The 9,703-nt window shown below is 36.0% G+C and overlaps 2 protein-coding genes across 3 annotated transcripts; one reads left to right on the top strand and one right to left on the bottom strand.

Annotated features, from left to right (window-relative positions):
- Positions 1–8: 8 nt before the first annotated feature.
- LOC127648375 (protein amnionless-like) lies at positions 9–3,080 on the bottom strand. Its single transcript, XM_052133033.1, has one exon. The coding sequence runs from the start codon at positions 2,782–2,784 to the stop codon at positions 1,357–1,359; it is 1,428 nt and encodes a 475-aa protein (XP_051988993.1). The 5' UTR covers positions 2,785–3,080; the 3' UTR covers positions 9–1,356.
- Positions 3,081–4,130: 1,050 nt separating this feature from the next.
- Positions 4,131–9,343, top strand: LOC127648378 (Golgi apparatus membrane protein TVP23 homolog B-like). 2 transcript variants are annotated; one of them, XM_052133037.1, is made up of 7 exons: positions 4,440–4,831; positions 4,979–5,043; positions 5,213–5,357; positions 7,416–7,505; positions 8,281–8,406; positions 8,501–8,629; positions 8,712–9,338. In XM_052133037.1, the coding sequence occupies exons 1-7, from the start codon at positions 4,820–4,822 to the stop codon at positions 8,736–8,738; spliced, it is 594 nt and encodes a 197-aa protein (XP_051988997.1). In that variant the 5' UTR covers positions 4,440–4,819; the 3' UTR covers positions 8,739–9,338. The 2 variants fall into 2 exon arrangements, with proteins under 2 accessions (XP_051988998.1, XP_051988997.1); XM_052133038.1 differs by lacking the exon at positions 7,416–7,505 and having other exon boundaries at positions 4,131–4,831; positions 8,712–9,343.
- Positions 9,344–9,703: the final 360 nt, after the last annotated feature.

The raw sequence follows: 9,703 nt of genomic DNA, 5'->3' as shown, positions 1-9,703 counted from the left end.
TTATGTTATATGTGTGGTCTTGAACAGGGCTGTTCTGCGAGGTTACTTGGGATGGTGTGGTTAAACGTCACAGCATAGGAGTAAATCAAGATTTTATGAAGGGCACATGTAGTACACAGTACAATAATTATGCTTTCCAACAGCAGAGGACAAAGATCATATTCATCATATTGAACAAGAAGATACAATGATGTGCATAGCATTAGGACAACAGCTCTCCACCTTATACTGGCCCAGAGCTAGTAGGGTCATGCAGGAACACCACATCACGCATAACCCGTCCTACATCAATTGCCAGGTCACCTTTTTAGATCCTCACCTGAGGCTGCAATTAAATCCATAGGAAGTCTAAAACTGCTAGATCTACAGAACATAGAAAATAGAAATGCTGCTCACAGTAATACAACTATATAAGTAGGGAAAAACACCAGCTAAATGATTTTACAGTTTTCATAACAAATGATATTATCAACAAAAATAATTTTGAGTGCACAGCCATGTGCAGCTTACATATGTTGGCCATTTATTTGATTAGTGATGATCATTTATTGATTAGTGATTAACTAGAAGCATTGCAGAATCTCAAATATTTCTTCTTTATTTTAAATGTTTTCTAAAGTTTTTGTTCATTTCCAGTTTTAAATAATAATAATAAAAAAATCCCAGATTTTCAATCTGTAGATGTCACCAAGAGGTCAATGCTCAGAATGATCCATTTATTTAATGCAAGCACAGTCCATCTTGCTATCTCAAGACATGGCAAGAATCCAGCATCACTCTTAGAAGTTGTCACCACCACTGATATTAGTTCTTCTTTGTATTTGGTACAAACTGACTTTCCATGAAGGAAAGATTTCTTTGATGTTTAAAATGTTGATGTTTTGGCAACAAACATAAGATATGAGATTATGTAAAGACTGGCTATTCCACGTTCACTCTTAATTTTCTTATTTTTATACACCTGTTTTTAGTTAAAATCAGGTGCCCATTCATTAAAATCTTTAATGTAACAATAATATAGAGGGGGAAAACAAACACTCTTAATCATGCTTTTAATTTTTTTAATCAATTCAAAAATGGTGTGGTTTGAAAACAGAATTGTTGTAATGGGAGCTGTCCATCACAACATACTGTTCATCTGCCTTTTTTACTACTAGTCTATTCATATTTGAGAAGTTTGATCCAATTTATTGTCCTTTTGTGCGTGATCTTTGATTTCAAATCTGCAGATTTAAACACTTCAATGATTCTCATATTTTCAAAGGGTTTATTTCCCGGTCATCAACAAGTCATGTCACCTTTAGGTTGCTTATGTTGGCATCACATCCATCATCAGATGAGTAGATATTACACCTATCATGCATTAAAGTCACTTTCATCATAAACAGGATTGACGAAATGCACTCCTGACTGGGTTAGGGAGATCGAGTTCATAGTCTCTGTCCCGTACAGCCCTGGTTCACACGGCAACATAGTCGACTTATCAAACATGGGGTTGTCAAAGCCGTGGTCCAAGGGGCCACCCAGTTCCCCAATATCAATATTGTTCTTCCAATTGCTGAGGGAGGGGATGCTGGGCAACCGAGGCATCTTAACAATGCCACGGTGGTAGAGGACATAAACGATTGCTAGTAAAGCCAGCACAACTAGGGAGCCCAGTACTGCCCCGGCCACAACCCCTGCACTGTTCCCGGCTACCTCACTGCTAGACGCTCCTGAGGATGCCTGGAACTCTGCACTGTTGATGCCGAGGTTTGAGCCTTGGTTGTGCACATCTTTCACTATGTCACGAGCAAGAGCTTCCGCCAGTTTCCCAACATCCTGACCCTTATTCTGGTCTAGAAGCAAGACCTGGATCTCTTGAGTGGCTCCAAAAGGTATCACTCCCAACAGCCTCTGCTCTTTGGACACTTTCGACATGGCCAGCTGTATAGATTCATACTTATGCAGGCTGAGAAAGAGATGCTGAAGCCGTTGGCGGTACAACTCAAAGTTGAAGTTAGAAGTGAACTGAATGTTTACAACAGCGCCACAAACACTGCAGCAATGTCCCACTGGTTGCAGTGGGTTCTTGCAATCCAACGACTTACATATGACATTTGCACAGATCTTGTCCCGATTTCTGGAGTTATCGCAGATGCATCCAGTGACATCAGAACAACCTGGACCACCAACGCTAAGCGACGAGGAACCATGGAACTGCAGCTTGCCAGAGGGAGATGAAAAGTACTGAGATAACTCAGAACTGCTGGTGAACTTCTTCCCAAGTACAGACACACTCTTCACAGAGCAAACATCGTTCGAAGAGATATCCACACGGAATGAGGTGGCCTCCCGGAATACAACATCATCAAATTGGCATGGGACACTCTCCTCATGGACTGAAAACTGATATGTACCTTGGTGCAGGTCATCAAAAGTAGTGGCAGCCACCCATAGCGATGGGTCGAACCAATGGAGAGATTCACAGTCTTTAAACTCTGCTGTGACACCAGATCCACAACTAGGGTCTCCACTCTCTTGAACAGAAAATCCAGCTCCAGACACCAGAATCAGTTCTCCATCCATTGGCAAGCTCATTCCAGTGATAGTGTGTGCTGTTTCTACATACACTGAAATTTCCCTTTGAGCTAAAAACACCACTTGGTCACTGCCACATGGTATGGAGCCTTTATCCCAGTTGGTTGCATTTTCAAAATTGGTGTCCGGAATCCACTGCTTGTAGAGCGCATTAGCAAAGGGTAAAATGCAAAAAACAAGTAGGATGTTGTGTCGAAGAGACATCTTGAAACTTTGAGGAATGGAAATCCAGACAGATTGACCTTTGGTCTGTTGCTAACACTGTGACTGTCACGTGAGTGGCCAAACTATAACTTAGTGAAAGGTTCACAAGAGCAATTTTGTGAGTAAAACATCTACTAAAATGGTAATAAAGACACTCATTAGGACAACTAAAAATGCAATAGGCCAACCGTTGACCCTCTGTTCAAGTACTGCTGTTTGTGTTTTCACAAAAGAGGACAAATCCCTTGTCACCATTGAGCATTTTCATGCCAAAATACAGGGGACAGTTGGCCAGGTCAAACGGTAAAGTGAGTAGAGAGATAAACTACTGAAACTTATTTTGTCCCCCACGCAGGTGGATTTACAAAACGTAGAATGGCAAAAGACTCATATTTGTGAGGAAAGTTTTCTCGATAAATATTACAACACTGAATCGTCCAATCAGGAATAGCTTTCTTCGGGAATGTAAATTATTCTTCCCCTGCATCCTACCTTTCAAAAACTCACACTGTCTGACAGATAGCTTCTTTGTGTGTGTGTGTGTGTGTGTGTGTGTGTGTGTGTGTGTGTGTGTGTGTGTGTGTGTGTGTGTGTGTGTGTGTGTGTGTGTTGTGAGAATGCGGATACAGGCTACATTTCAAAATGCCTGTCTTAGCGAAGTAATTATAGGAACTCAGTCAGTTATTTCTGAAGCAAGTGTAAACCCCGGGACAAAAATGAATGGCCACTGTGCCATTAATATTAACAACAATAATAAGAAAGCAATTTATTGCCCTTGGCTGGATAGTAGCTTTAAAATATAATATGAATGTATTATAATCATTTAGTGAAGACATGTAATCCATGAGAATGTAAGAATGTTTGTTTATAATGTTAGAAATTGTAAGCGCTGTTGTCTTAACTTTTTTCTTTGTTCTTATTTTATTACTGACTGTTTCCTTGTCTTGAATAATTAATTGAACTTGAAACAATGTTTACCCAATTAACAAATTAGTATTAGTTTTTGCATGGTGAGTCAATCAATTTCACTGGAATTGGTTCAAACAACTGCTCAAATGTTGGTATCGTGACAACACTGCCTACAATTTATATTCAAATTGTCCATGATTAAAATTGTCCATGATTAAATCTTACTGTAATAGTGTTTTGAAAAATTAGATCTCATGCATAAAAGGGTGAGCGCAGCATGCTCGTATTTAATTCTGCCCAGAGCCAAGCTAATTTCAAAGTATAATCCTAGCATTTTTTTATCCTTTGATCTCAGAACAGTCTGTCACTGAATATGGTCTCTGCTAGAAACAGAATAAGGTGTAAGAAAGACAATTCACCGGAAAAGAGGAGGGGCTTAGCGGCTCGGAAATTTGATCTTATTAGGTATGATTGATATTAAATAAAAACTCTTCAATTGTATTTATTAATTTCAATTCAATAGATGTTAAAGTTTCTCAGTGTAATTATTCAGGTGTAAATTATTTAAGCAAAAAACACTTCTCCAAGCGTTCTAGTAGGCGTTTTCGATTGAAATTTGGTAGAGTGGCACTAGTTTCTATACTGCCTTGGATACATGTCCGTATGTACTTTGAGAAGGATAAAAGCGTCGGCTAAGTTAATCAAATGTAACTGTATATAGCTACCAGAAGTAGTATAGTACTGCGTTGGCGGCGTGTTTACATGGTATTTCATACTTTTCTCAGCGATGGAAAGGATGGACCAATCACAGCCAATCTGCTTTGACTGGATAAGGATTTTTGTATTTATAACGATTTCCTGGGTTTTCATTAGTATAATAGCTATCACTACTTTTAAATTATTAGATTTAAACGAGTGTCTTTAAAGTACAAATGTTTCCAATAAAATAAAGAAATAAAGAAACAAATATAAAGCCACTCCCGATAACCGAGAATTCGGCTTCATGAGCCGTCATGCGCCCCCTGGAGGAAAAATATGTTCCTACATTATTTTTTATCGGAATGTATTGGTTGACTGAAACGTGTTTACGTACACGTCAGCAGGAAATGTGATCAGCTGCACCAACATGTTCAGACAGGTGAGATCATATTTGCATTTTTTTATTGCAGCGTTCTACACTGTTTGTGAAGTAAAAATAGCTTAAAACACACAAAATAAAAGATTTTGCACTCGTTTGTTATAGTTATAGTGTAAGATAAAGGCTGCCATTACGTTTGTTTTGAAGGATTCTCAGGGTGAAGTGCCATTATTCCATGAGGATGAAAATGCATCCAGTAAATCAAACATCAAGTGAGTTTTTAGATTTTGGAATTAAAGAATTTTAATGCCAGACAACTGAAGGAGACTATTTTGTAATTGTTTTAAGAGGTCTAAGTCTGGTTTGTGACTCTCTAAATGCATGTTTTATTAGTAATCTTTTGGCAATCATGGTAAGTGACTAATTTGTTCTTTTTCGCAGACACCCCCTCACCTGTTTTTTTCATCTTTTCTTCCGCACAAGTGCCATTATATTCTACCTCTTCTGTGAGTTTCTAAGCCTAAGTTTCATCGCCAACATGGTCACCATCATTTTACTTCTGTCATCTGACTTCTGGACCGTAAAGGTGAGCATAACATCCACTTTTAAAGGGATAGTTCATGTGGCACAGGTTTGTTTGGGGTGCCGTTTGTAAAATAAAACCTGTTTACAAAACATTATTATGTAATATGATATATTATAAACATTTCATCTTTTTTCAAATCTAAATGTTAAATCTAAATCTTCAATTTAAAACTAAATGTAAAAGTCAAACATACACTGGGGGCCAAAAGTTTGGAATAATGTACAGATTTTGCTCTTATGTAATAAATTGTCCTTTTATACACCAATGTGGCATTCAGCTGATCACAAGGTATAGTCAGGACATTAATAACATGAAAAATTACTATTACAATTTGAAAAAAATGTCAGAACTTCTTAAACTACTTAAAAGCATTCTCATCAAAAAATCCTCCACGTGCAGCAATGACAGCTTTGCAGATCCTTGTCAATCTAGCTGTCAGTTTGTCCAGATACTCAGATGACATTTCACCCCACACTTCCTGTAGCACTTGCCATAGATGTGACTGTCTTCTCAGGCACTTCTCATGCACCTTACAGTCTAGCTGATCCCACAAAATCTCAATGGGGTTAAGATCCATAACACTCTTTTCCAATTATCTGTTGTCCAATATCTGTGTTTCTTTGCCCACTCTAACCTTTTCTTTTTAATTTTCTGTTTCAAAAGTGGCTTTTTCTTTGCAATTCTTCCCATAAGGCCTGCACCCCTGAGTCTTCTCGATTTTTGCTCTTTTTAAAGAAAAGATGGACGAGTCAAAATAATGTTTTGTGGTAATCCATATGCCAAAAATGTTGTCAATTGAGCTTAACCTATTGAACCCGGAATATTCATTTATGTGCTTGTACTATGTAAAATTGCAGTGTAGCTGTCTGAATGTGACACTTCATGTTTCAAGACATGGATCGGCTTCTTTCAGCTCATTGTTGAAAATGCATTTTTGGGCATTTGCGCTGACTGACAGGATGATAATTTCCATGGTAACCAGATACATTACAGCTGATTTGCTGAAGACTAGAATACCAGAGACGATAGTGAGAAGGACAATGTGGATATTACATTCACAAATCTAATGCCATGGACTCAAACCTGATGGTTCGTCGGGTACTGTTGGACTCCGATCTCTAAACGTACGGAATAACCGAATAGTGATTTTGGTATTTGAATACTGTTCATGTCCCTATTAATAATACATGATTTTGGATCGGTTCATAATTCAAAAGTAGCCTACTTATAATTAGCCATGTCAGATATTCTTACAAACTTTTCTTCCATCTATTAAAAATGCAACCAAATCTGCCAAGCATCCTATAGCGTTCTTAATCCGTCCTTGATCCCAGGGGTGATATTAAGTTACCTCTTTATATTTAGATTAAACATTTGGGTTCAGATTTAAGATTTACATTTAGAATTTAGGATTTATATTAATAATTTACATTTAAGATTTATATTTAGACTTACATGTTGGATTTAAATGTATATTTAATATTTCTATTTTATATTTACATTTAGATTTAACATTTGAATTTAGATTTTATATTTATTTTTAAGTATTTGTTGCACAATGACATTTTTATTTTATTTTTATGCGTAGTTACATAAATCTGGTCAAATTGAGCAGATTTTGTTGTTAAATCTGACAAAACGTAACCAGTTTTTGTAAAATGTTTTATTTTACAAACGTCATCCCCATAGATTTGACATTAAATGTTTTAACCATTATATTTGATTTAAGAGCAATGGCAGAGCGCAAGATTTCCTATCAATAACAACTTTGGTCTGTTTTTCACACAAAGCTATTGTGTTACTTCAGAAGACTTGAAATATAGCACACTGGACTACCTTTATGGTGCTTTTTTATCATTTATGGAGCTTGACAGATATGCCGTTGTATGCGAAATAACTGCGTAAAGATTCTTAAAAAAATGTTTGTGTTCCATGGAAAAAAAATAATAACGACTTAGAACGGCATGAGTGTGAATTAATAATAAAGAATTCATTCTCATACTCCATCGATCTATAATGTAGTTTTACGATTTATTTTCTCCTGTGGTTGTATATGAGAATGTGACGGGGCGGCTGCTGGTCGGTTTGAGATGGTGGAATCAGGTAAATGAAGATGGAAGCAGTCAATGGATGTTTGAATCCAGAACGGTGAGGCAACAACTTTACAATACTGAAAGAAATGAACATATTTGCCACTTTTGAAGGTGACTGTACAATAAAATGTCATGTTTATGATAGACAGTAACAATACTGAGGTAATGTACAACTTTATAGCTAAGTTTTATCACAACTCGTTTAAAGTTTAATGATCATGTTTAGTCACTGTCAGTAAAACATGCATGACACATTCAGTTGTGTAATTATTTAAGAGAGGGATGTGTGTCCTTGAGTCAGCTGGCTCAAGAAGAAGAAAATAGAAGACATTTTTGTAGAATCATTACACAGCTCTTGCCATACAGCAATTCGTTTTTAGCGAATATGTCTGTCATGCTTTAAAAGCACCATAACACGTATCAGTCAGTCTTATGATCTGAAGTCATACGACTGCTTGGTGTGTGAAACAGCAAATAAATGAAAAATATTATCCAATGAAAATCACGAACAGTATTAGAAGAGCTTTTGTTGGGGGGTGTTCCTTGACAAAAAAATCTGTCACATGAATTCAGAAGACTTGGAATGTAGCAGATGAGTTGTGTACTTTTATGATACTTTTGCTGTGCTTTGACCACAGACGAGGTCACTATGAACTATCGTTGTATGGCAAATGCTGTGTGAAGATTCTTCATAATTTCTCTATTTGTTTTCCATTGACAAAATTAAAGGTTAAAGTTTGACATGAACGACATAAGGGTGAGTTATTAATGACTAAATTTCCATTTGGGATGAACTATTCCTTTAATGCTCTTAATATATTTCCCTACAGGAAGGCAGTAAAAGCATCGTCTTAAGCTCAGAGTCAAAGATTTTTTGGATTGGTCTGATCGTGTGTCCAGTGTTTTGGGTTTTCTTCATGTTTAGCACACTTTTGGCCTTCAACATAAAGACGCTGGTAAGTATTTTAATACTCTAGAGTCAGTTTGCTGCTTTGTAAAACTGCTGACCGGTTGAGTAAGTGACATGTAACCCTCCTGTTGTGTGTGCAGGCAGTTGTGATCATGGGAGTTGTCCTGCAGTGGGCCAACCTCTATGGATATGTGCGATGCAAAATCGGTGGTGGAACCAAACTGAAGAACATGGCGACAAACTACTTTGGTCTTCAGCTCTTTAAAAAGGTTGCATTAAAATTGAGTTCAGCAGCATGCCTCTGTATTAGCTGAACTACGGTTTATTAACTGTTCTTTTTTTCTCACACAGGTAGTAAACAAACCAGAGAGACCCTAATTTGACTCGGCCTGGTCTAATTTACTAGACGATGATTTTTTTTCTCTTTTGACTGCTATGCTGCACTGTAAAAAAAAACATCCTGTTGATTTAACAAAACAAAAAACTGGCAGCTGTGGTTGTATTTGGTTGTAAAACAGTTTTTTTTTTTTACATGACCACGCTGGCACTGTAAAAAAATACAATACAATTTAATGTACAGTAAAAAAAAAAAAAACATCATAAACTTTATTAAACTTCTGAAACTGTAATTCTGCTTTTTACTTTATACGATATTGTTAATCACTGTAAAAATGACAGAAGTGCACGTGATAACATGAGGTTCATCAATAGTGGATCTTCCTGGTGCAATGACCAATAAACATGTAGAGACACACAAACACTAAACAACATCAAGATAACACATGTGAGATTAAAATAACGCAATTAACATTAACTAAACTACATTAAATATAAAAATAAAAAAAAAAGTACATAACTGATATAAAAAATAAGATGAAACATAACTATATGATTGGTCAAATTGTGGGTAACGCCAATTATTGTTTTTTACTGTAATTTAAAAAATAATGTACTGTAAAAAGTACATGTACTCTCTTGTTAAACAATGCGCATTTTTACCATTAATTCTACAAGAAAATCATACTTTTTGCGTAATTATTATTATTTATTTTTTTTAATTTTATTGTAAAAACTACTGTATTGTCTTAAAATATACAAAACATTTTTACTATATATTTTACAGTTTATATGCATTAATCAATTCACATTTTATTTTCTCTGTAGAATCATTATAGTATTTTACCATTTAAAATTACAGACATTTTTTTAGTGTCTTTTTTATTGTAAATATTATTTTAGGTTGTTTTTTCTTTGTTCTCTCTTTTGCTAGATTGGTCAAACTGTTTGTTCCCTTATTATTTGATTGTGTGGAAATTGGAGTAAAATTTGTCAGAAAGTCAAAA

This window comes from Xyrauchen texanus, chromosome 8 (genome assembly GCF_025860055.1).
Source record: "Xyrauchen texanus isolate HMW12.3.18 chromosome 8, RBS_HiC_50CHRs, whole genome shotgun sequence".
NCBI lineage: Eukaryota > Metazoa > Chordata > Actinopteri > Cypriniformes > Catostomidae > Xyrauchen > Xyrauchen texanus.
Note: the sequence above shows the minus strand (reverse complement) of the source record. Positions and strands in the feature narration are given on the sequence as shown.

Bases quoted from the DNA above. Each gene is read 5' to 3' on its own strand.
- LOC127648375 (XM_052133033.1), bottom strand. From the start codon at position 2,784: ATGTCTCTTCGACACAACATCCTACTTGTTTTTTGCATTTTACCCTTT.
- LOC127648378 (XM_052133037.1), top strand. The intron at 5,044-5,212 runs GTGAGTTTTTAG...TCTTTTTCGCAG, and splicing joins TCCAGTAAATCAAACATCAA to ACACCCCCTCACCTGTTTTT. The intron at 8,407-8,500 runs GTAAGTATTTTA...TTGTGTGTGCAG, and splicing joins CCTTCAACATAAAGACGCTG to GCAGTTGTGATCATGGGAGT.